At 37.3% G+C, this 26,241-nt stretch overlaps 1 protein-coding gene across 1 annotated transcript in view; it reads left to right on the forward strand.

Moving 5' to 3' along the window:
- The first annotated feature begins 3,873 nt into the window (after window positions 1-3,873).
- CACUL1 (CDK2 associated cullin domain 1) overlaps window positions 3,874-26,241 on the forward strand; it is a 40,833-nt gene continuing 18,465 nt past the window's right edge. Inside the window, exons 1-4 of the mRNA XM_026704845.2 lie at window positions 3,874-4,520; window positions 7,298-7,424; window positions 8,994-9,096; window positions 22,275-22,370. Of these exons, the coding sequence (XP_026560630.2) occupies window positions 4,154-4,520; window positions 7,298-7,424; window positions 8,994-9,096; window positions 22,275-22,370 (693 nt within the window). The 5' untranslated portion in view covers window positions 3,874-4,153. The remainder of the gene's footprint in view (window positions 4,521-7,297; window positions 7,425-8,993; window positions 9,097-22,274; window positions 22,371-26,241) is intronic.

Genomic DNA, 26,241 nt, shown 5'->3' on the forward strand with positions numbered 1-26,241 from the left:
CTGCTTTGCAAGCTATCTGTTTGTTTGTTAGTTTGCTTCCAGGTACGATTAAAGGTACTGGTAGCTAATGTGAAATCCTACATGGCATAGGGCCTGTTACTTGAGATACTATCTTTCTCTCACAGTATCTGCCTGACCAGTTTGATCTGGCAACATTGGTACACTTCAAGTTCCATTAATTAAAGAATACCAGCTATCGAGGCTTTAAACTCTCTATAGCTGCACCTGATCTCTGAAAAGAAGTTCCGCTGAAATTCAAATATCTCCCATCCTGCTGGTGTCTTGAAGGGTCTTAAAGACCTGATTCTTATGCCCCTTTTCCTACTCCTTTCTGGGTTTGTTTTCTTTGCTATCTTTCTTCTTCTGTCTGTGAATACACTGTGTGTATTCTAATTCCTTTGTTTTTAATTTTTTTTAACAACTGTAGGATGTCCAGAGTTGTTGGAAGACAGGCAGCATATAAATTTAATAAATTATTATTATTTAAAATCATTCTCAACATATGTGCAATCCTGATAATTATTAAGGCTAGTAAGATTGCTTAAACAAATGAATTAATTCAAGTATGTAAGACAAGTCTGCAAGCAAGTTACATAGATTTTGTTAACATGCAGCATTATGCACTGGTTTTGTCACATTGCTCTAAGAGGAGTATAGAATTGTATAAAGGTAAAGGTAAATGTTCCTCTCGCACATATGTACTAGTCGTTTCCAGCTCTAGGGGGCAGTGCTCATCTCCGTTACAAAGCCCAAGAGCCAGCACTGTCCAAAGACATCTCTGTGATCATGTGGCCGGCATGACTAATTGCCGAAGGCGCACAGAACACTGTTACCTTCCCACCAAAGTGGTCCCTATTTTTCTACTTGCATTTTTACATGCTCTTGAATTGCTATGTTGGCAGAAGCTGGGACAAGTAATGGGAACTCACTCCATTATGTGGTGCTAGGGATTTGAACTGCTGAACTTCCGACCTTTCTGATCGACAAGCTCAGCGTCTTAGCCACTGTATTCCTATATAGAATGAAATAGCACATCTCTTTCTTCTCCTGAAGGCAGAGAATCTGATTCCTGAGACTAAATAAATCATTTACTTTACTACCTAGTGGTTCTTCAGTGAAGTAAATATGGTGGAATTCAACAAATTGTATTGATTAAAATATTCATTTGGCTTCAATGCATTTAAATTTCTGAATCAATTTTAATAATTGATTCAAATATTTGAATTTTTGCTTTACTTCCCAACTCTTTCATTAGTGTTGTAGAACCTTGTTTAATTAAGTAATGGAGAACACTCTGCTTAAACCATCCTCTTTCAACAGTATTGACACATTAATAATCTATATTGGGTCTTAGTGTACGGTGAAAACTCAATCTTTCTTTCTCATTTCCTAACATTTATTGGCTTTCAAGTTCCAGGGAGTGCTCATGATTCTCTCCATGTCTTTCCTGCCTCTCAATGGAGTGTTATCTCCCACAGGCATAAGATCCCTCCCAGATTGTATTTAATATTGGAAATGGTGGATGGGAATGGAAATTATTCAAAGGGGATGGAAGTTCTCTAGAGGAAACAGAGACATTCAGGATCTCTGGGGAATGGAGACGAAGTCAGGGAAGTCTTCATGTGCTTGAAAAAGTCCCTTTGTATAAAAGAATGAGCGATCTTGAAAGTCCTGTTTTCAGACATATCAGAGCTAATAACTGCCTTACTTATTTGGAGTGTGTAACGCTGATAAACTATGCAGCACTTTTTCTGTCATACTTTGAACATTTAGGACCTTAACGGCCATATCCAGAGATCATGAGACTTTATTAAATTTGGTTGCATGAGGTCTATTATAGGTTATGCACATTCTAGACTATTAACTGGAAAGAAAGAAAGAAAAACTTTTCGCAAATTAACTTGCCCATTTTTTGATATGTACTTTTCAGGTCTTTCTTGATTTGCCTTTACTTTCACTAGGAGAAAAATGAAAGTGTCTACGCCTGTTGCAATGCTTTGTCTCTAGAAATATATATATCTGGAACCTGTATTTTTACTCCCTTTCCATCCCCCCAGTCTTTAATTGAACTTATACTCTTCCGCTACTAATCTTATTTCAACCTTGTTATGAACCTTCATTTAACATTTCTTTGTAATCAGCTGCTGGGTTGTCATGGAAGAAAGCAGATTTTTGTTTATTTGTAGTATATAGCCAGCTTCATGCTTCCCCTCATATTTAATTATGAAGTGAAGCACTCAACTAGATAGAGAATCACATTTCTGTAGTTCTCCTTGTACAGTTTAGTGACAAAGATTATTTTAATTTTTAGGGAGCCTCTGGTTCTTCCTGTATTTGAAGAGGAAAATGTCATAATTAATTCTTTGTGTATAGAGAGACAGAGAACTAAGCTTTTAAAATGTACTATTTCCATTCATCATAGTCATAGCAGCTAATGCTTGATTGTCTAATTTGAGGGTAGCAAATTTTTTAAAGGGAGGTTCTAGAGTTTTATATCCATCCTAATATGCTCACCATGACACTACAAACAAGAAACCACCTGATATATTGAAGGAGAACTCACATGAAACCAATACTAAAACCAGTCAATCAGTCAATTATTTATTCCTTACTGGAACAACAGCTAGCAGAAGATCAATGTAGGCTAACTATAGGATAAATTTATGAGTAAATCTGTTCTGAACTTTTGATATTTTTCTAGGAAAATGGGAGAATGTGATGTCAGTGCTCCTATGTGACAATGTCCTCAGATCTATTTTGAAAGAGCATCCGGTCAGATAGATGAATGAATCACACTATCCCCTTCCTTGTTTTCAAAATTACATATTTATATATCTGGCCTACAGAAATAAATGGTACAATGGCGAGAGAATAGGCGTAGGAAATTACATTCCTGAAAACCTCACCTTGACATTCTTATGAAAGTTGAGCTGTCATGAATAAATAAACATTGGCTTTGAAAAAATTGTGAGAGCTGTGGATAGGGATTTCCACATTTTATTACCTTCTAGTGCCAGCACATTCTTGTGCATGCATTACACAAAGAAATCTAGAAACACGTGGAAAAAGTAGCCTTTTCTCTAGTGACATGGAACCAGCTCCTGGTGACATTTTAAAGTTGGGAAGATGTGCAGGGCCGTTTTCCCTATCTTTGGGTACAGTTAAGTGCCAAAATAAGCCTTTTTTATGATGAGAAAGGGGAGTGACCTGCTAAAGCCACAAGATTCCAGTATTTCTTGTAACCTGATTTACATTTATTGAATTCTTTCCACTAAACAGACTGGAGTTAGGATTTTTCCTTCCCTCCCCAGGGATATATGACCTCCCCTACTATAAATTAAAGCAGTTTTGGACCTGCAACAGCTTATCACCGGACAGAACTTAAAAAGAAGTGGTATGGGGCACAGGGATGTATTTTTTTAGGGGGGGGGGGAAGGAAAGTGTCCTTATCCCGGACTGCAGGCATTGTGGCCTAAAGGACTGCATTTTCTCCGGACTTTTGCACTCTTTTGTACTCCATTGAAGCGGATGGGAACACTTTGCAATTTATTTAGATCCCATAATCTCAAAATATCTAGATTCGTTTGTCTTTAAGAAGTCCGGATTGTATGGCTAAAATATAAAAACCATCCTCCAACACTTAAAAACCACCAACTGGGTTATACTCTTATTATCTAGTTAGTAAACGATGCGAGTTGCACGTAGTAGCAACGTGTAATCAACCTCAGGCCGGCAGTGTTTTCGGTGGGGGGGCGGGGGCAACCGAAATCACCGAGAGAATAACGACAGAAAGACTTTTGCGGCCATCGCGAGTTGCGAGCCCAACGATCTTCTCTACCGATCAGAGGAGGCTATGCAACTACGATCCCCACAATCCTTTGCGGCGGCGAGCGAGCGCATGAAACCGCCGTCGTAAACGATACATCGATGTTAAAGCCTACGCTTTATGCCCAACTCGCTTTACGGCCGCGAATCCGTGATCCGCTTCCGGGTAGAAGTTGACGGAGGGATCGGTCCGGTGGGTTCCTTGTAGCCCGGAGACGTGACGCTTCTGGCTCTGCGATGGGGAGAAGCCGATTGTGACATTCTCTCCGCTCCCTCCCGCCCCCTCCTCCCTTGCCCGGACAAAGCGGGCCCCTCCAGGCCTGTCGGGATGGAGGAAGAGAGCATGGAGGAGGAGGGGGGCGGCGGAGGCGGCGGAGGCGGCGGCAGCATCAGTAGCAGCAGCAGCAGCAGCTACGAGGCCTTCATGGATGACCAGAACCACAACAACTGGGATCCTGCGGCGGGAGGGCGAGGCGGAGGCTACGGGCTGTCTCCTTCGTCTTGTCCGGGAGACTCCCGTACCTCGTGCGAGCACCGGGTAGCGGAGGAACTTGAGATCCACATGATGTCCGAGGCCGCCGCCAACGGGCCGGGGAAGGACTGCGAAGCCGCGCCGGGAAAAGGAGGGGCCGCCGCCGCCGCCGCTGCTGCTGCCAGCATTAACCTCAACATCAACCCTTCGGCCTCTAAGTTCTGTGAGTGAGGCATCCTAGATGTCCCTTCTCTCTGCCTCCAGATCGGAGGAGTGGAAATGTGGCCCATGGTTGCCAAGGAGGAGAAAGTGAGCTAGAAAGAGAGACCCAAATATGCTTTTTCCCTCAAGACAGAGGCAACTGGACTTTCTAGTTTTTTTTCGAAGACCTTTCACTTCCCATCCAAGAAGCTTTTTCAGCTCTGACTGGATGGTGGGGAATGGAAGGGTTTCTACTTCTTGGAGACAGCTGGTCATTTGCACTCTTTTAGAGAGTCCTTGAGGCCACTTGGAGGTTTATCTGGGTTGCCAGGGTCACCTGAGTGGTGCAGATGGACATGGAGCCTTCTCGGAACTGCTGAAAGGACTGTATTGTAGACTGGGGATAGATGATGTTGTATCTCTCCTCCTCTGTTGAAAGAGGGCTGTTCAAGCTTATGAGGATCTTCAGCATAACATATGTTCAAACCCAATAATACACTAAGACAGAAGTTTGTCCACCCCAGGGATAGAACATCCAGACAGAAACTGAGTACTATGCAGAGAGCCATGGGCAGAAGTATACGTTGGGGAAATGAAACAACCATTTCATAAACACATGGCACAACATAGGAGAACAAACACATCAGGACTAGATTCAGCAGTCCATCTGCATTTAAAAGACACAGGCCACTCTTTTGAAGACAACAAAGTCCATATTTTGAACAGAGAGGATCCCTGGTTTGAAAGAGGGGTTAAAGAGGCCATTATGTCTACAACACAGTCCTTTCAACAGTTCCAAGAAGGCTCCACACCCATTTGCACTACTTAGATGACCCTGATGACACAGATGACCTTAATGACCTGCTAAAAGAATGCAAATGACCAGCTGTCTGCAAGGAGTGTAAATCCTTCTATTCCCCACCACCCAGCCATACCTGAAGAAGCTTCTTGGATGGGAAGTGAAACGTCTTCAAAGAAAAACCAGAAAGTTCAGTTGCCTTTTGAAAAAAGCACCTTTGGAACATCCATGATCTGGATAACTTAGAATCTCCATAGACATTTAGAAAGAGAGTTTGACTCTTGCCACTTTATTTTTCTCAGCTAACCAGCAAGCTTCCCTTCCTCAGAGTTACATTTTTAGCTGGACAGAGAGCTTGGCGAGCCAAACTGACGCTTGCTAATTCACTTTCTCCTCTTTCACGAACAGCCATGGGCATCATTTCAATTTTTGCTGTGTCCTTTGCTTGGCAAAGGGTAGAGAAAAATGATTTGATGGTGGATTTTGTCCTGAAGTCCACAAGCACCTATAAGTAAGTAGTGGAATATAGATATTTGGTTTTGAAGCTTATGTTTAGAGATAGAATAATTTCTTCTACTCCCATTGAGAGGTGACCAGTTGTTTTAATGTAGGCACTTAAAAAACACCCACTTTATAATTTTGAAAGCTTATTCTTTGTAGTGTAACTTTGTGTTACTGTTTTATGTGTTCTTTAAGAGTTGTATCTGGATCAGGGCTGTACATAACGTAATTTGATTATGGTTCATAAACCCAACATTTAAAAACATTTTTAATATCAAGTTTTTTTCAGTGATACTTTAAGCAGCATTTAATCTTCATGTGCTTATAAGGTCCTAGAGAAATAGGTAGCTAAACATTTTTTGATTAACAGTAGAAGATATATGTTAATGTTTGTAATCTCTTTGAAAATATACAGTCTAAATACCAGTTTGTTGTGAAATATCTGTGTACATTTCTGCTCTGTTTTCATTCAGTAATTCCAGACACTCTTGTGTATTGTTTAGAAATATGTAAATCTGTGTCGGTAGGATTAGAATTGGAATATGAGTTAAAATAGATGCGTGTTCCATTTGAATCAGAAATAAGATGCTAAGGCCCTAGAACGGGTGTCAAACTGATGGCCCACAGGCTGGATGCTTCATGCACATGCAGGCCCACCCCAGCTCTGCGAAGGAGAAGAACCTCACGAAACATCATGTGATGGCAATATTATGCCATGAGTTTGACACCCTTGCCTTAGAAAGAGTGCAAAGAAGAGCATAAAAGATGATAAGAGGTCTGGAGGTTAAATCATGCAATTAACGGCTAAGGGAATTAGGTGTTTAGCCTAACGAAGAGACAATTTGGGGTGACACGGTAGCCATCTTCCAATACCTGAAGGGTATCACTGGGAAAAGGGAATAATTTGTTCCACAAAGCACTTGAGGGCAGGATAAGAATCAATGTGTGGAAGTTGGTCAGAGGCAGATCCGACTTGGAACTAAGGAGAAGTTTTGACAGTGAGAACAGTTAATGGAACAGCTTGTCTCGCAAAGTTGTGGGTGCTTCATTGCTGGAGGTTTTTATGAAAAGACTGAACAATTATTTGTCTGATATAGAATAAGGACTCCTTCCTTGGTCAGACCTCCAAATGTCCCTTCCAGTCCTATTATTCTATCCTCATCCCATTCATGTCAGAGGTACCATTTAAGGCGCTTCTGAGTTGACAGGATTAGCTGCTGACATCCCTGTTACTTGACATGACAAGTTTCATGTTTCCATCAAAGACCTGGAGCAAATGACAGGAACTTGTCCCACCACGTAGCAGAACTCAGGTAGGCTTGCTAATCTCCAATCCAGGGTTCTAACCACGTGAGCCACCACACTCCTGTATTCTATGATAATGTAGAAATACTCTTGTCTCAAGAATATAGTTTGAGCTTTGCATTTAAGTTTTGTATTTGTTGATAATTATGCTGACTGCATTCTTTTTATCAATTACAGTATATTTTCTCTTCTAGTAATGAATGTTATAACAATAGAAGATTATAAGAGCACATATTGGCCAAAGTTGGACAGTGCCATAGATCAGCTTTTAACTCAGAGTCCTGGTGACTATATTCCCATTTCCTATGAACAAATATACAGGTAAGGAAATAAAATGAACAAAAATAATGGTTCCACAATAACAGATTGCTTCGAGCTTGCATTGAAAGGTGCTAATGAAAGCTTTTTGCAAATGAGTATAATATTTAAAAACACAGTGGTAATTCTGGCATTAGATTTCTAAGTATTTAGGTGTTGGCTATTTAAACTGAATGAAAATAAATGTACTTGGTTAATATCTTTCATTTTCAGGAATTTACTTGTTTCTATGTTAGAAAAGCATCTTCACATAATAGAAAATGTTTGCATTTCTTTGTAAAATAAAATGTGCGAGACTCACTTGCATGTTTTCAAACTGTAGCTGAAGACAACCTTGGAGTTTCACTAATCAAATGAAAAACTTAATGTATTGATAAAGGAGAATGTATAGGTTCTCTCTTAATGCAAAGATACCTGTATGTGCTTTGATTCTAATCAAAGTCATCTGTGGTATTTCCTTCTTCAAGAAAGAGACCCTGTTTTTAACTGTGATTTTAATGATATTTCGACCAATTCATAATTCAGATGGGCAGGTATGTTTATGCCATCAAAATCAGTGATCAAAATTGAACTATTTCTATTTTGGTGTCCTTAGGGATGGAAGTAAGGCAACAGTATAGTGTAGTTCTAGGGTTGTGCATCCAGAACTCTATATTAATACATAGTTGTATGGTTTAGAGCAGGGGTATAAAACTCACATTGTCACGGCGTCGTCACATGATTTATTGGGACTTCTCCCCCCTTTGCTAAACCGGTAGCGTGGTGAGCACACATGATGCATCTGGCTCGTGGGCCAGAAGTTTGACAGCCCTGGTTCAGAATTATATTCTTAGAAATACTAAATGCAAATAATTTATTCTCTGCTTTATGTAATAGTTAAAAATGCTAAGTTCAGATGTCATTAATAATATTTTAGCCACATTGAAAACAATTGAAGTTGACCTAATTATAAGTGACTAGTCCTGTTGATTTCAGTGGGATGAAAAGGTGGCTAACTAAACTGAAAATTCAGGCTTGTTATGAAATATTGAAAATATTTCTTTTCTTAATTCTGTTTTGTCCCTGAAAATGTTTAGAACAGAGGTCTCCAATCTTGGCAGATTTAAGGCTTGTGGACCACCTCCACTTTGCTGACTGAGGAATTCTGGAAGTCCACAAGCCTTAAAGTTGCCGACATTGGAGATCCCTGGTTTAGAATGTTGCATTATTATGAATGCTTAAATATATATAAATTCAAAAAAGCATCAATAACGGAATTAAATGGCATGTTTGGTATTTGATATTTACGATGGTTGCAGTGTCCCAAGATCATATGATCCCCTTTTGCAACCTTCTGACAAGCAAATTCAATGGGGAATCCAGATTCACTTAATAACCGTGTAACTAACTTTAACAATTGTGGCAAGAAAAGTCATAAAATGGGACAAACATAACTTTACAAATGTTTCCTCTTTAACAACATAAATTTTGGGCTCCATGGTGGTCATAACTCGAGCACTACCTGTATTTAAAAGAAATTGCTACAAGCTTTATATTGTCAATTTATCATTGTTCCTGTATTTATCTCTGCAGCTGTGTATATAAGTGTGTGTGCCAGCAGCATTCGGAACAGATGTATAGTGACCTAATAAAAAAGATAACTAACCACTTAGAGAGAGTCTCAAAGGAGCTGCAGGTAAGAAGCTGCACAATTTCATTTTCCTGGAATGTTATCTCAGGAAAATGCCAGTGATCTGTTAAAGTTATTGCAACCCTAACTGTTTCCTGTACAGAACTTGATTGACCTGATTTGTAACACATTAGTTGTGAGTAATTCTTGTCTAAGGAATTCAGGTATTACTGTCCACGTGAACTCATGTATTTCAAAAGAGATCATGAGGCCAAAGTTGGATTAATATACTTAGTGGTATTCACATAGGTGTGAATAAGAAAAAACTTTCTCTAGTTGAATCTGATTCCTAATAATTCGAGAAGCATGTTCATATAATTTTCTTGGTATTTTCTATTAGATTTGTCAATTGTCTCCTGAGATACTCTTTCAGCTTCCTGGACTAGCCTGTTATTGTGATATTTCTTGGTGACCTCACATTTAAGTATTAACCAGGGTTAACTGTTTAGTACTTTGAGATCAGCCACAGCGGTGAACAAAATCTAAGATAATTGCTCAAATGAATGTGACCAATTTTTATCACTTTGTCCCTAGAAAAATATGTAGTGGATGCATGCCAGTATGTATTTATTATTTTTAGCTAGCTTAAATTAGCCTTTAATCTTCTTGCAGAACTTTGGGTTGGAAAACTTTATCAGTGTTCAAGCATCTTTTTTTATATTGTACATTCATTTGTGTATCATTAGGTTAATCAAAATATGCCATTAATTTTTATTAGCTTGTCAATTTAAAGAAAGAACCTCCTAATTTTACAAAACTAGGATTTTTACAGATCAATTCAAGAGACTTGTTTTTTAATCACAGGCATTGGGATTTTTTTTAATTGAGAACCTGGTTTTAATACTGACCTGTCTTTATATAGATTTGTTGTTTATTAACAATTAGCCAGCATGACATTATAAAATGAGCAATTTACTGACAGGAATAAATGGAAATAAATTAGTCCTGTCAATATTTAGTTCAGTCTTTAATATCAGAAAAAAATACAATTTCGTATTTGTATTTAGCTATGCTTTAATTGTAGTCAGATATTAATATGTGTGAAGAATGTAGCTTCATCTTCAAACTCTTGAGATTTGTTAGTAAATGGGACCTTGAGAAAAAGTCTACTGCTTTGGCATGCTGTTGCTACTGATAGCAGCTCCCTGAAGAGATGTGTAGCTAACTGAATACTATAACTTTCTTCTTACACTTCCTTTATTGAAAGAAAACACCCGTGTTGCATTTATAGGTGGTTCTTCCAGAGGTGGTATTCAGCAGGTTCTGACCAGTTCTGGAGAACCGGTAGCGGAAATTTTGAGTAGTTTGGAATACCACCTCTGACTAACCCCGCCCCCATCTAGTGTCTGCCTCCCGAGTCCCAGCTGACCGGCTGGGTCTTCTTTTGTTGCCCTGCATAGGAGAATGGAGCTGGAAAGCAGGTTAGTGAGGTGGGGAGACAATGGGGATTTTACAGTATCCTTCCCCAGGAGTGGAGTGGGAATGGAGATTTTACAGTATCCTTCCCCTGCCATGCCCACAGAACTGGTAGTAAAAAGTTTTGAATCCCACCACTGGGCTCTTCCTCCTTGAAACAGATACAACACAGCACAGCACACAGATGTTTTGGATTAGAAGTCACACTTCATCTTTAGCGTGCGCCAAGACCTCTCCTTCAGAAAGTACTATAGACACTTTCCCCCCTTGTTTTTACATAAACTTTTTTTTCATTTATATTCTTTTAGATGAAATTAAAAAAGAAGTACCGAAAACTAAACTTTATTTCAATATATAGAACTAATGTTTATTAAAATTAAATATCACTAGTGTTAGTAGTGCAGATAACGCTTCAAATTTAAAACATCTAAAAGCTGAAACAAATGTTTCAAATTTTAAATCTTTTGCTTATTGCTTGCTAATATGATTATTCTCAAATGTGCACTTACTTCTGATATCTTAAAAATTATAATATGGAAACAACTTTTGAAGGTTGGTAGGAGCCACATTCAAGTTTTGGGGGAGATGCTTGCTATTCTGAAATTATACACTGTTGGACCCCTGTTGGATCAGGGGTCTTCAAATTTGGCAACTTTAAGATGTGTGGACTTCAACTCCCAGAATTCTTCCTCTACTCATGTTAGCTCAGGAATTCTGGGAGTTGAAGTCCACAAATCTTAAACCTGCCAAGTTGTGTTCGATTGTATTGCAGTTAATGGCTTTGGCTTATAGTTGCTAGAGTACTAGGTAGTAGCCATTGTTAAAAGCAGCAATGTTGGTTTGTTGAGCTGAATGTCTAGTTATCCTCTAGCATCTTTTCCTGTAGCTGAATATTCCTATGGAATAAAGATCTTCCCTTTTTGAGAATAAGCAACCCTTTCCCAAACTTCTTCAAGTTATACTTTGCATGTGATTTTGCAATAGGTAATTTAAGAAACATCTCATTACCACTCATAACTTAGTTACAACATTGTCAATTAAAAGTGTGTATTATTTGGCTGACCTGCAAGCATATACATTTGTAGTTTCAAAGTTGTTAAACTCTGGTCTGATTAGTAGGTGGTTCTTTTATTTTGGTGGAGAAAATAAAGGGATTTTGGTAATGCACTTCTTGAGGTAACTATATTCCATCCTGCAGCAAAACAGAATATTGCTGATAATATGCAAAAGTCAGGGTTTTAAATATAACCCAGCCTTCAAATTGTCCTGTTTTGAGGTTTAATCTTACCTGATGTCAGGAGCAAGTAACCAGGTACAAGAGTTTAGTTCAAAGCACTGCCAAGTTCATTACATGCTACCTATATCCAAAAATCTGATTTACTAACTATCAAGGGAAATTGGCACTTGATAAGAGCAGCAGAATTCAAGAATGGCTGGATTTACGTCTCTTGTGAGAGCCAAGCAGCTCCAATGAAGAGAAATTCAGCCAGAGTTCACTTTATTTGCTTACACCCAGTAGACAGAATCTTGCAGATTAAATCCTTAACTCCCTATGCCCTGGGAGATTGTAGGGAGTGGCTATCCTTATTCTCCCCCCCCCCCTTTTGTTTTCTATGTAGCTCTGGTCTGTGGCCCCCTTTCTGGAATGTGCTACTTCTTGGGAAACCGCTGCTTCACTACAATCCATCACATTATACTAGGTTCCCTTCTCATGTATACTTCCAGAGCTGAACAACTTCTAGATCAATATGTTCCAGGAAAAATAATAAAGGATCACACCTGTGGGATACTGGTCTGTTCTACATTCATTTGGCAACATAAGGATGCATTCCTTTGTTGTTCTGAGATTGAACAATGAAATTACCATTATAGAAGTGTTGCCTGATTAACCTAGCATTTTAGGGAAATATTCTTCCCTCCTATCTATATCTGACTGTGCCCGTATTTATTTATATCTAGCCTTTATTATTTTTATAAATAACTAAAGGCGGTGAACATATCTAATAGTCCTTCCTCCTGCTGTTTTCTTTACAACAACAGTGCTCGCTTATGTATGTGGGAAGAAGCAACTGATTCATGAAATGAATTTCCATCTACCACAACACCATTGATAAAATATGCTATTCTTTTATGTGTAAAAATTATGTATTCTTTTATGCTGGAAAACTCAATGCATTTTTCAGTTTATTAACCAAACACTTTAGTAACCATAGATCTTACAGGTAGAACCTGATTAAAGAATCAAGAAGACGTATAAAATATTTCTTATAAAATAAGGGCATACATTTTAATTACTAATTAGGTTAATCCTTAAAAATCATTGCATAATCAGAAAAAAGTATCTGTTTTTAAGATATTTTTTTGAAGCAGAGAAAATATTGTCAAATAAAAAAATAACAATGGGAAACTTACATGATTATGCACTTTTAAAGACTAATATCAGATTTTTTGGGAGTTTCCTGAATGACTCAGTTGAACACTAAATACTGATTTTTGTACGCAGATACCCACTATTTGCTTTTGAAGAGCTAATAAACTCTTCTGTAGTAGAATAACTTTTCCATTGCAATATTATCATTCTTCAGTTTGAGGAAATTAGGATCATAATTAGTGCAAGTGTTTTTAACAGCTGTTTCCACATTTTTTAATTATGCGTCTGAATTCATTGTGCACTTCTTTGGGTGTTCTGCTTTAGAGTGAAAAGTGTATTTCATCTCTCATTATGTAAAGGCTGGATAATAATTGTGTGGAAAAAGACTTCAAATAGGATGCTAAGTGATATTTTAGTTGATCCTGTTTTGCAAATCTCTGCTTCGGTTTGAACTTTTTCTTTTCTTTTTTAATTAGACTTTTCTCCAGCAATTTTGCAATTTTGTAAGCTCATGCCATTATATAAAGGGAGGAACTAATTTTCTAGATACTGAACGGTATCCAAGTGGCATGAGAATGGTTATTTTACTGTTGTTATAATGCATTATCAAAATTATTGTAAGGTGCTGCTGACAAAAGAGGGAAGGCCTAAACAGGTCTGGGCAGCCTGTGTCTGTAGCTGCAATGCTCAGCCCTTTGAGATAGGTGAGATCAGGAAATAGACTGCAGAGGAAAAAGTAGAATTATGCTTTATTGAGATAGGCTATAGTAACAGAGTCTGCTAGTTTGATTGTGCTTCTTCCCTCTTTCCTCTTATACACCAGTTAGTCCTCTCATCCTGAGTCTCTTTTTAATACTCCCCTGACTTAAGAAACATCCTTTTGGTTTAGGTAATGATTTTTGATTTTTGAATATTGCTGTAAGGCTATCTCTAGCTGTTCACCAACTGATCCAGTTTAGATGTATGTCAGTGTGGAACCTAGAAGAGAGTTTTGCCTGATTTTTGCAGTGACAGGTAAGGTTTGAGGGCCCGGGGTCTACAGTTCAACCTCTTGAGCTTTTAGGAATCCATTATAATTAGAGGATAAAACTTTTCCAACCATTTGAAGAGTGATGGTGGGTGTGATCAGTATGGAAATGAAAGGAGAAATTACTGTGAACCAAACTCTCCTAAACCTACGCTATCTATAAAACCATCCGGTGGTCTGAAAAACTATGATTTTTGCCTATTCCTGGCAGCAAGCTTTTAAGGAGTGAGGATGAGTGATTTGTCTTCCAGATGCCTCTCACTTCTATTCTTATCCTAAAACAATAGCGACCTTCTGAAATTCAAACTTTTGCTGTTGGTAATATGATCTTGAAGTACTGCAGTGGAGAACATATTTGTGTTAAGGTTGCTTTTCCTGAATTATTGAGAAATAATATGGAATCCTTATAGGAACTGTTAAGCTCTTATTTTTAAACAGTTATCTTTTGAGATACATATAAAAGCTATTTTTATAGGCTGTATTGACACTACATAATATTAGAACAAATTAGTAATCTAACTAGTAATCTAACAAAGCAATAGCTGTCTTTTCAAGTATCCTAAATCTCTCTCCCCCCCCCCCCCCCTTCAAGATGTTTAAAGTACCAATTTAATAGTCTGACTTTTAATTCAAGGCAGCATTTGATGAAATAGGTTGGGTCAGAATCTAGGAGATAAAATTTCTGTTATGCAATTGTGCTGCAGGTGGCAGCAAAATACTTTCCCTGCCAAATTAATATATTCCCCCCCGCAAATATTAAACCATCCAGCTTAAGGAATAAAAAAACACAAGAGAAACTTTTTAACTGTTCCTATACATCAAATATCATTGTGTAGATTTACAAGTCCCCTAAAACATACCGTAGTCCTATACTGATGTTTTACTTCATTTCTTTCTTGTCCTTTATTGCCTATAAATATCACAATAAACAGCAGCTAGGACATTCCTTACTTTTTTATGTACCATGGAATAACTGCAAGATATATCTAAGTACAAATTCAAATATTTACACTTAATTTGTTATGAAGTATGCATTTTTTAAAAAAAATTAAGGCTATAAGGATAGATGGTAGCCTGTTGTATAATTGCTTCCATAAAAAAGTAGAAGAGTTGATAAGTAAAATACTGTGTTATATTGGTTGTAAATGAAAGTTAGCAGTGTCTTCTTTCAAAATTGTGTAGATATTATATGTAGAAGTTAAAGAAATGTGTAATGGTAGGGCTGGGAGAGAGCTTGGCGATAATTAAGTTCTACTCCTTTCCAAGAGAGGTGTTTGCCATCTTTGCCATCTTTGTATTATTTGTAGATTTGATTATCATATTTTTCATGTTTCATCCAAGTAATCACAAATAGGTTGAATAGCACAATAGAATAACTTTATTGTCACTTGGAATGTACAGTAATCGGCATACATTAAAATGAAATTTTGTTGCATACAGCTCTCAAAGGGTCATCACCTCCAATATACACCACATAAACATGACAAAATAAATAACTAAATACAAAATTATGCATATACCCACATATATTATATGACACAGAGAAACAACACAATCTAGTTCAGTTGCATACACATACATGGCGAGGAAAACAATCTTGCGAGTTTACCAGACAGATGGCATAGGAAATAAAGCTGTTACAGAATCTGGTAATCCTGCTAGAAATACTTCAAAACCTTCTCCCAGAGGGGAGCAACAGAAACAGACCATGAAATGGGTGTGTGGGTTGGTTCTGTAATAATCTTTTGGGCTCTAAGCATAGGATGCTCATAGGGCTATAACTGAGGCTTTGGTATGTCATCCTACCTTTCCCTTCTGTTTCTCTGGTGATATTGACTTGTTCAGTCTTTACAAGCCTGATGATGGCAGATGAGATTCTGCCGAAACATTGCTACAACTTTAAAAGCACAACTATAATGATGTGGGAAAATACCCGAACAAAGCTGAATACCATACATATAAATACCTGCGAAAACTTAAGAAAACATATATATATCTCTAATTCACACACACGCACACACGCACATGTGTGTGTGTGTGTGTGTGTGTGTGTGTGTGAATTAGTTTCTAGAAATCTCAATTTCTGTATTGAAGTGTCTGTGTATATGTCTGAAAAGAAGTCTCGGATAAACTGGATATATTCTGTAATAAGTGAGATTGAAATTTCCAGAAGGACATATTTTTGTAGTAGAACAATAAAGAGAGATGCAACACCGAATGGCTTGGTGGAAAATAAAGAAAAAAAAAAGGAATCAATTCCATTGTGACACTATATAATAAGGAAAATGTTGATATTTCTCACTTTATGTGAACCTCTAATAAAGTATACGAGTATTGTGAGATTTTCATCACTATATTTTGGAATGTTGAATGATTACCTTAGCAAATGGTACAATTTGTATTTTCTGACAAGGTTCACTACTTGCAAAAGCTTCTCTAATGTTGTTTCCTCATTGTAATTGAGAAGCGTACTGCAGTGAAACTTTATAATTGTTCATTTTTGGAGAGTTAGATACAGTATTTAGGATCTCACTGCCCCTCTGGTTAAATATATTAATGCTCATTGATACGTTGGATATTAAGTAAGGGTGATATTACATTGTTTTTATTCCTTTGGATCAGGGGTAGAATTCAATTTTTTTAAACTACCGGTTCTGTGGGCATGTCTTGGTGTGCGTGGCAAGGGAAGGATACTGTAAAATCTCTAGTCAGAGGTGGTATTTGCTGGTTCTCCAAACTACTCAAAATTTCTGCTAGTGGTTCACCAGAACTGGTCAGAACCTGCTGAATGCCACCTTTGCTTTGCATGTAGGAGCAGTGTCACAGATGCAGACAATGAAATGAAGGATTTTCATTTTTTTTTCTTCATTTTTTTTTTCAGAATAACTAAATTGTATCTTTTTCTCTTTAAAACTTTTTTGTAAGAAAAAATGAAAATAGGAATTTTGGAGCTGGGCAGTATTGAAACATACTGTATGTAATCAACATTTTTCTTCAAAGTATACATGACTTTAAAGCCAAATGAAAACAAATTATTTCATTGTTAATATAGTTACTTTGGTGACTTTTCATCACCAAAGTTGTAATGATTTGTTTTAACTTTTTTTTTTAACTTTATCTAAGCATAAAAGTCATAACCAATCTTAGTTGGTGTCAAAAACATCTAATAGACTTAATCCTGATTAATACTTGGGTAGGAGACCACTAGGAAATCCTGTGACAACAGACTAAATAGGAAAGCTAAAAGAGACACCTTGGAAGATAGCAGTGGCAAATTACTTCAAACCTGTTGTCAAAACAGTATGGACACTTTGTTCCCAGAAGTCAAATTCAGTACAAGGAATTTTTCTTTTTTATCATAGAGCCAAAAATAGGACACTTTAGAAGATAATATACATAGGTCAAGGTTGAACTGTGAAGTCCTTAGTACTCTCTGAGGTGATTGTTTGTGAACAGGCATTTCATTATCCAAATAAGCAGTATCATCAATGCTAGTGGTGTTATTACCAATCAAAATTTATAGAATAGAATATAATAGAATAGAATACTTTATTGACAAAGTGTGATTGGACACACAAGGAATTTGTCTTGGTGTAAATATATGTGTATTACTTCAAATTCAGAACAAAATAGTTCCAATTATTGAAATATTACATGTTGGCTCTGTTCTAATAAAACAAAACTTCAAATGGCTCCATTGTTTACATTTTTTTTTTGGAAAAAAAAAAGTTACCTTCTTGGCTATTTTTTTGTAAGTTGATTAGCAAGTAATAAATTATTTTCTCATTGTGCCACTAAACAAGATTAAACTACAACTGCCCTGTGGCTTGCATGCTGTTTTTTGTTTGTTTGTTTTTTTGTCATTAGTTATCCAAGTAAGTCCATCAAAAGAGCAGTAAAGTGTGTATTCTCTATACTAAAGATCTGTCTTGCCTCTGTTCTGTAGTTTTAAAAATGCTGCAAATGAATAATAGTAATACAAATTAAACTATTTCCCCAAGCTCTGTCCACCATCAAAGTGTATAGTGCACAGCCGTACAGATAGTCCTTGCTTACCAATCACTTGTTCAGCATGTGGTTAGAGTTACAATAGCTACTGAGAAAAGGGACTTAAAACTGGTCCTCAAAATTGCAGCCATCATAGTGTCCCCATGGTCATGTAATTGCAATTCAGATCCTTGGCAACTGAATGTTATAATAATTACAGCATCCCATGATCATATGATTACCATTTGCAACCTTCGCAGCTGACTTCCAACAAGCAAAGTTAGTGGGGAAACTGACAGCAAGTTGCAGGTCGTGGTTATGGGACATCATGCTTAATGACCACAGGTGATGCACTTACCATTCACAATCAGCATTGACATTATAAATCAGTGTGGTCACATAACATTTCATTTAACAACTGTGTCATTTAGCAGTGGATTGCCCAGTGCTTTAGTCAATACAAGCCTACCTATATTAGGAGCAATAAGGCAAAGCAAACATTTTTGCTGCTTTAAATACCATTGCAATTTAACAAGACACAAGAACACAAGAACAGTGTAAAAGTTCAGTACAGCAGTTCAGGAAAACAAGCCATGCTGTTCACTTTATAAGTTAAACCTCAGCAGCCTTAATAGCAGTTGCTATTTTCAGTGACAAAGAATTTTAAAAACAAGAGTAACTTAGCTAGCCAAGCAGGCAGATGGCTGCAACCAGTCATGTATCTGTTTGGAAACATTAGCAGAATAGATTTTAATTGTAGCTCTTTATCTCTGAGCCAAGTGCTTAATGATAACTGCTTTTTCCTAATATTCCTCTTGCCCATGTCACCTTACCAGGCATCAGCCAGTTATAGGTGGAACCAGTCAATCTGTGCTGACTGGCTAGCATGAAAAATTAAGACAAATTGAAAACAGCCATGCAAAATTTCAATTGGAATACTCTGAACAGGCTGGGCCACTCAGAGCAAAACTCTTTTAAAAAGCCAAGATTTGTTGACAGATTAAAGCCAAATCCTTGGAATATCTATGATTTGTGTTAAAATATGAAACTTTTAATAAATTAATAAAGTTTTCACTACCTCTTCTATTTTAATTCTTGCAAACCCTTTCTTTATTAAAGGAGAAATTTTATATACTGTTATTTATTTGGATAACATTAAATTACCATGTTTCTCTCTATTTTCCGTAATTCACAAGATTGAATTGATTGTTTTAGATGAACACAGAATTATTTTAATCAGAAGTGAATATTTTAACTTGTTGGATCTTGTTAAGTTCCTGATTACTAATAAAGCCCAAGTATGTTCCTGATCTGATTTAAATTTAAGTTTTATTAGATGGGTAAAGAGGTGAATGCTTATATACTCCATTTTCCTTCTCTGCTGCTTTGCTTCCCTCTGCCAACCAAATTTTCAAGGGGAATAAGGAAATCCTTGAAATCAGTTTCTTAGGAGGTTCAAACCCAGAAATGGTGATTGAAGGATTTCCCAAAATAAATAGGATCATTTGTCATTCATTATGTTATGCTGTCTTCCTTTTTGATGATAGAATTAACATTATCATTAACATCATTATGTCATAATTAGCCTAATCAACTCTGCAATTTACTTATAGCCATTATGTGTCTTATGTTTTGAGGTTACTGTAATCAGTATTGTTACTGTGAATTTTAAACAAAGCAAATTAGGCTGCAAAATGGGGATAGATGTTTGTGTTAGGCGAATTTGCAGAATAAATGCATATATTTGACTATATTAAGGGTAAAAAATTGGGATCTAGGCAGGGTAACTTTGATTTCATTTTGCTATGGATCATTGAAGGCTTTTGTTCTTTCTGAGTGCTTGGCAAATAGAGTAAAACTAGCAATCTCTTTTCCGTGTTCTATTGTAAAAACCCTTGAATGCATTATGTAGCACAGCCTGTAATTCTAAGGCCACAGCCCTATATGAGTTTACCAGCTATGTTCAAATAATAATGTCTGATTCGAAATGCAACAGTGCTATAGACCCTATATAAACTTTCAGACTTGATGTGGTACTTCCAGAGCTAGGTAGACATGTTGGTTGTTTAGTTTTGAACTGTGCTTTCTACTTAATTGCCTGAGAGAGTTGAACATATAAACCCATTATTCTAATCGTTTATGTGCCACAGTGATTGAGTTATTGTTGTTCCCTTTGATGTAACAGAAAAGAAGTATCTGTTGGCAGTCCTAAGGTGGTTAATAATTGCTTTTGTGCAAAAGGGTAAGACCAGTGTTGGTATAGGATAGAATAGAACTCTATTGTCAGTTTAAATGTACATTAATCAGCATACATTAAAATGAAATTTTGTTGCATTTGTCTCTTAAAGGATAATCATTATGCATATACCCATATCACTAAAGCCCAAGAATCAGTTTGCTGCTAGAAATCTTTATTTGTTCTGTTGTTTGTAGCTATGAGCAATAACTGAAATGGCTGTGAGAAAATAAAAGCAAATCCATGTGTATTTATTAGATTCTGCTGCTGGATAATATGACAAACAAGGAAAAACAGAGCTATTATTAAGACAAAATATAATCAACTATAAAACAGAAAAGCAGATACTTGTATGCAATAAGATGTTATCATGTAAATAGTTATACGTGTTAAACTTCATTTAATATATTTGAAAAGTATATTAAATCAATAAGAACAGTAAGTCCCCTTTATATCAAGCTAAAGTCCTAATAATCTCCATGATGTTTTCTTTGCAATGGTACAGAAAATGTCTCCTCAGATATATTTTTTACTCCTCAGCCTTGTTTATAGCTCTGGAATTTCATTGGGCATAGTATTAGACATATTAGATTGGGATTCTTAAGCTCCACCTAAAAGGGTGCATTGAGACTTCTACAGAGGATCAGTATATATAACATAAAGCTAGATGGAGGGGGCAACAACCTTTCTCAGAAATATTACCGTATTTCCCCATGTATAAGCCACCCCTTTTTTCCAAAAATTTCAAGCCCAAAAAGTAGGGGGGTGGCATATACAAAGCAGGTACACTTTTTATACGTGAAAAATGCATAAAATAATAAAGTAGGAATAAACTGGTTTTCCAGCAGTATGCTATACTTTTTTGTAAAAATTGTACGTGATGATACGATTACGAGTGCGAGTACGCGATAGAAATGCATACGCTAGGCATCGGCCTGAATGCTTCGTTCCTACTCTCGTTCCGATGCGTAGATTGCTAGCGTCGCCCGCACCGCTTTCGGCGTCATGACCGAAGTTGTAGATCTAGACGTCGAATTTTGTTTCTTTGTAAATTTTCTTTCTTCATAACTTGTTTCTCTAATAAAATATTTTTTTCAAAACTTCACAGTCCAAAAATTGGGGGGGTGGCTTATACAAAGGGGGTGCTTATACATGGGGAAATACGGTACATTCCATCATTTTGATCTACTTCCCACACAAGCCTTGGCATTTGTGGACAGTGAGGACACATAGACATCGTTGGGTTGAAGATGAATATTTCAGTTCTGGGCTTTGTTCCCCTCTGCCCGGGTTGAAATCTTTTTCTTTCTTAGATAGTGTCTTTTTGAATACCCAAGAAGAAAGAACTTATTATTAGTAAACATACTCTTAATATACGATGGACTGTCAAAGTGATTCTTTCTTGACATTTGCAGAGGGGTGGCAGCGTTGGTGGGTAGAGGAAACATTGCAGATAGTCCTGAGTTATGATCATTTGTTCAACAAATCTGTGCGCATCCCGTGCACCCTTTCTGCAGCCTCCCTGCACTGGCACACACCCTGCACCCTCTTTCCCTGGATTTTTTGAGCTCACACATTACTACAGCACCCCACTGTCCTAACTTGTATGCAGTCTACATTGGGTCTTCCCCCACCCATGTATGCCCCTCATACTCTTTATCCAGGATTCTCTCCACTTCCCGATTAACAACCTACGCATCTGTTATTACAACAACAACCTGTACTGCCTAGGTTGTCCTTGCTAAGCAATATGGTCACATGAATCACATTTTACAACCACTTTCTTAAAAACAGCTCTTCTGGTCCAAATTGTGCTTGTAAGTAGAGCAGGGGTCACCAATTCCCAGTCCATGAACTGGCCCTGATCCGCGACATGCCAGCCACCAATCCATGCAAATAAGTGAAGCCCCATCTGTGGGATGCAGACAGCATGCAAAACCTCCAGTCCACGGAAAAACCTTTGGAACTGGTCCCTGGTTTCCAAAAGGTTGGAGGCCACTTAACTAGAGGACTATCTATAATGGTAAAGTGTTTATTTTAAATAATTTTTAATCTTTCACATTAGGGTTTTTTCTTTAAATCTTCAAACTTAACCCAGTTATACCAAAATGTAAGGTTCCCTTCTATTTTCTTTTTTTCTTTTGCAGGTCAGTCCTCCAGATCTCTACATTGAAAGATTTAACATAGCACTTGGGCAGTATATGGGAGCATTACAGAGCATTGTGCCTCTTTTCATATATATGGTAAGTTATTACAAATAACTTATGAAAAGAAGTACCTAGGTGTTTATTATTACTAGTTATCCAAATCAGCAACTAGATTCTCATGTAATATTTATTGTAAGTCAAGAAAGAGATTGATGATCCATCAGTTTTTCTAATTTCCTCTATTTCAGTTCTTTCCTCCCCACCCCCTAAATGATTAATACTAGTTTCCATTTATTTGGAAGGTGATGGCCCTAGGACACATTTGTAGCTGTGACAAGAAATCGCCATTGTTATTCCTTATGTGGCTTCCCAAAACTTGTTGAAATAATCTAGTCTTCTGCAGAGTAACTTCATTTTAGTAATCCATTAGTCTCATTCAGGTTGATTTACACCAGATAAATCAGTTTTGTGTCATTGTATATTACATGTCTGTTTCTCTAGTTTGTGTGTGTGGTTTAGATCTTTAGAAGATCAGATAAAGTTGCCATTGGGCAAGGCAAAAATGCATGCATATGTAAGCATTTACATGTACATGCTGCTCCTAGTGCAAAATCTGTAGAAATACATTGGGGGTAGGATTGAAATGATTGTGGCATTAAAACTTCATATGGCTGAGTTTATTTTCTAGTAACAGAAATTATTATGTATCTTTCAACTCAAGAAAATCACAATAAAAACCTAGAAGGTCACTAGTTGATTAACATACTGTATCAAGAAAGTATTAGAGAAAAGGAAGTCTTCCCGAGGAAGAAATGTAGGAAGATCAAATGAGAATAGTTCCTCAAGCAGGCATGGAAAACCTGCAGCTTTGTAGCATGGTGGTCAAGCTGGGGAGTGAGTTGGATGGCCACATAAATGCTCTCCACATAAATGCTGTCTCAAGTGAGAGGACAGGAGATCGGAGGTGAAGAAGTCTGGTGCAGGCTTCGAACACCTTTTCTGGCGTCAGGAGCGATCCCCCAGGGATACATGAACCCCGGAGAGGTTCGTGTCAACGTGGAGATCCTCGAGCTGCAGAGGGGGGAAGGCAACTCCCCAACAGTGAAGAGGGAAGCTCCCGAGCTCGGCGCTAAAGAGTAAGCTGTCATTTTATGGCGGCTTCCAGTCCGGTCTGCCACTTGAGTGAATAAGCAAAGCAGTGACAACCTGCGAGATCCAGTAACAGGAACAGAGAAACGGTTTATATCTTGGATTCTTTGAAGTCTGAAGGGAGTAGAATGACAGAAGAATGATAGCATAAATTCTTCTCTCCTGGTTGTGATAAGCACCTCTTGGAAGTCGGGCGGAGAGCGGCCAGAAAAGCAATTGGGGAAGCTTTGGGGAAAGAGAGAGATTGCTAAAACCTGGAGATTGGAGATCCGGAACTGGTCTGAGCACAACATGACTATTACATCTACTTAATATTGGGGAGAAGATAAATTGAGCATTATATTGGACTTTGGAAGATTTGTATGTGGATTTAAAAGTTGGAAAGCAAAGAAAGAAGCAGCAGCAAGAGGAAGAAGCCAGAGGCGAACAGAACGCTGGGAAAGACGGTTTTGAGACTGCAGATTAGTCAGCACTTTTCACCATTTGCTGATTGGAAGGCTGAAAAGAAACCTCTAGCTGGAAGATGGAACTTTAGCTCACCCAATTTGCTCTCTTTATTACGTGGTACTACTTAAGTTTACTAAGTTGGCACTATTTTCTCTTTAAGATGACTTCCTTGTGGTTGTTTGTTTGTTGATTTTCTGAAGCTGTGGTAATCTCTCTTCTACCCCTTCTCTTATTATCTTGCCCCTTGCCTCCCTATTGTATCTCCTAAACACTTTACATAATTTTACTTACTGGGGGGGAGGGGGAGAGGAGGATACACTATTATCAAAGAGTTAAGAGTTTACTGTTGTAAGTATTAATAGTAAAAAGGGATAAACTTTGTTGATATAATCTATTTATAAATTATTTAGACTACTTACGACATTTAAGATTAATTCCTTAAAGGGTTAATTGATGTACTATTGTTGACCAATTTTCTTATTACATTGACTAGAATATTGTTGCAGATCTCTATTTATGATATAGAGGAAAAGACTGTGGAGTGAGATATAAAATTGAAATACGTGAATAGTCTTTCAAGTACAGAACCCAAATACTGAATGGTGATTTGGGATAATATATTTAATATTGTGCATCAACAAAAACAAATACTTAGAGAGATGACATCCACAACAACTATGGCCTTAAAAACAGGAAAGAAGGCTATCCCGACCCTATCGACTACGTTGACAGCCACCCCACCAACATCTCAAAAACTATCGAGGAGTCTTTAATAGGGGAAAAGCAGCCCAATGTCCCCAATATTAATATACAAACTTCCATATTAGCCTTGCAGGAAGCTATATCTAAAATGCAAGAAATGATGATTAATAATCACAAGGAAACTAGAGCAGATATAAGCGAATTGAAAGATGAGATGGGGAAAATGAAGGCTGAAATGAAAGCGGATATAGCGAAGGTGGAGGGTAAGATAGGGTCTCTACAGCAGGCCATGGAGAGAAACGAAGTGAAAATAAAAGATATAGAGAGTAGAACAACACGCATGGAGTCTAACTTTGAAAGGATGGATGAGGAATTTAAAAATGTACTTAGAGAAACGGAAGACTCTCTGATCCACCTCGAGATGGACAAAGCAATGGCGTATTTAAGATTCCAGAATGTGGCGGAAGCCAAAAATGAAGAATTGGAACATTTGATGGCAGAAATATTGGCTGAATGGCTAGGAAAGGAAAAAGATGATCTAATTAAAGAGTTTGATGAGGTATATAGGGTTAGCACAAGCTACGCCAGGCGTAACAACTGTCCAAGAGAAATTCATATCCGCTTCTCTAGGAGATGTCTGAGGGATTTAATTTTGAAAATGTCTAGGGAGGAAACAATATCATATAAGGGCAGAGAAATTAGGATTTTAAAACAAATTCCAAAGAGAGTGAGGATGATAAGACAAGATTATAAATTTTTAGCTAATGATTTAAATAAAGAAGGAATCCATTTTAAATGGTTAATCCCGGAAGGGATGTTAATTACATGGAAAGAGAGGAAAATCAAAATAGAATCGATAGAACAGGCCCAAGTTTTTCATCAACAGCTCACAGATAAGAATAGTCAACCCACCAAAGAAGAACCTAAAACAAGACCACAGGAGGTCCGATATTATCACAGAACCCAAAAGGAACGACTTTCTCCAATTTCAAGAAGTGATAATCCACAACATGGGAGAGAAGAGCAAATCCCACAACAACAACAACAAGAGAACCGAATCATTACTAGGCAAAAATCTAAGCAGAAGTAGATAAATGGTGGAGGGGAAGAAGTTGCTTCCATCAATATAAACGGATTAAATTCATTATTAAAAAGAAAAAGGATATTCTCAAAACTTATTCAACATAACGCAGATATAATATGTCTTCAAGAGACACATATTTCAAGAATGATGAAAGATATCTAATTTGTCCAAAATTAGGTAAACTTTTACAGCACCGCCACCAACACAAGAAAAAAAGGAATTGCAATTTATGTAAAACAAGATGTAAAGGCAGAACTAATCTGGTCGGATCCCGAAGGAAGAACTCTGGTTATACAAGTTTGGATAAACCACATCACATTTTTACTTGTAGCAATCTATGCCCCAAATGATGACCAGGGAAATTTTTAAACACCTTCACCAAAAAATAGTAGGCTTTGAAAAAAGAAACATTTGCTTGATTGGCGATTTTAACTCCATTGCAGACTACCAGAAAGACCATAGTAATATGGGGAAAAACAAGAAGGGGAAAAGGGAACTCTCTGCAGCATGTAAGGAAATGTTGAGAGAGTTAAATTTAAAAGATCTATGGAGGGAACGGAATCTTGAAGGAAAACAATTTACATA

Source organism: Pseudonaja textilis, chromosome 4 (assembly GCF_049901715.1).
Source record: "Pseudonaja textilis isolate UNSWEBS1 chromosome 4, rPseTex1.2, whole genome shotgun sequence".
Lineage (NCBI taxonomy): Eukaryota > Metazoa > Chordata > Lepidosauria > Squamata > Elapidae > Pseudonaja > Pseudonaja textilis.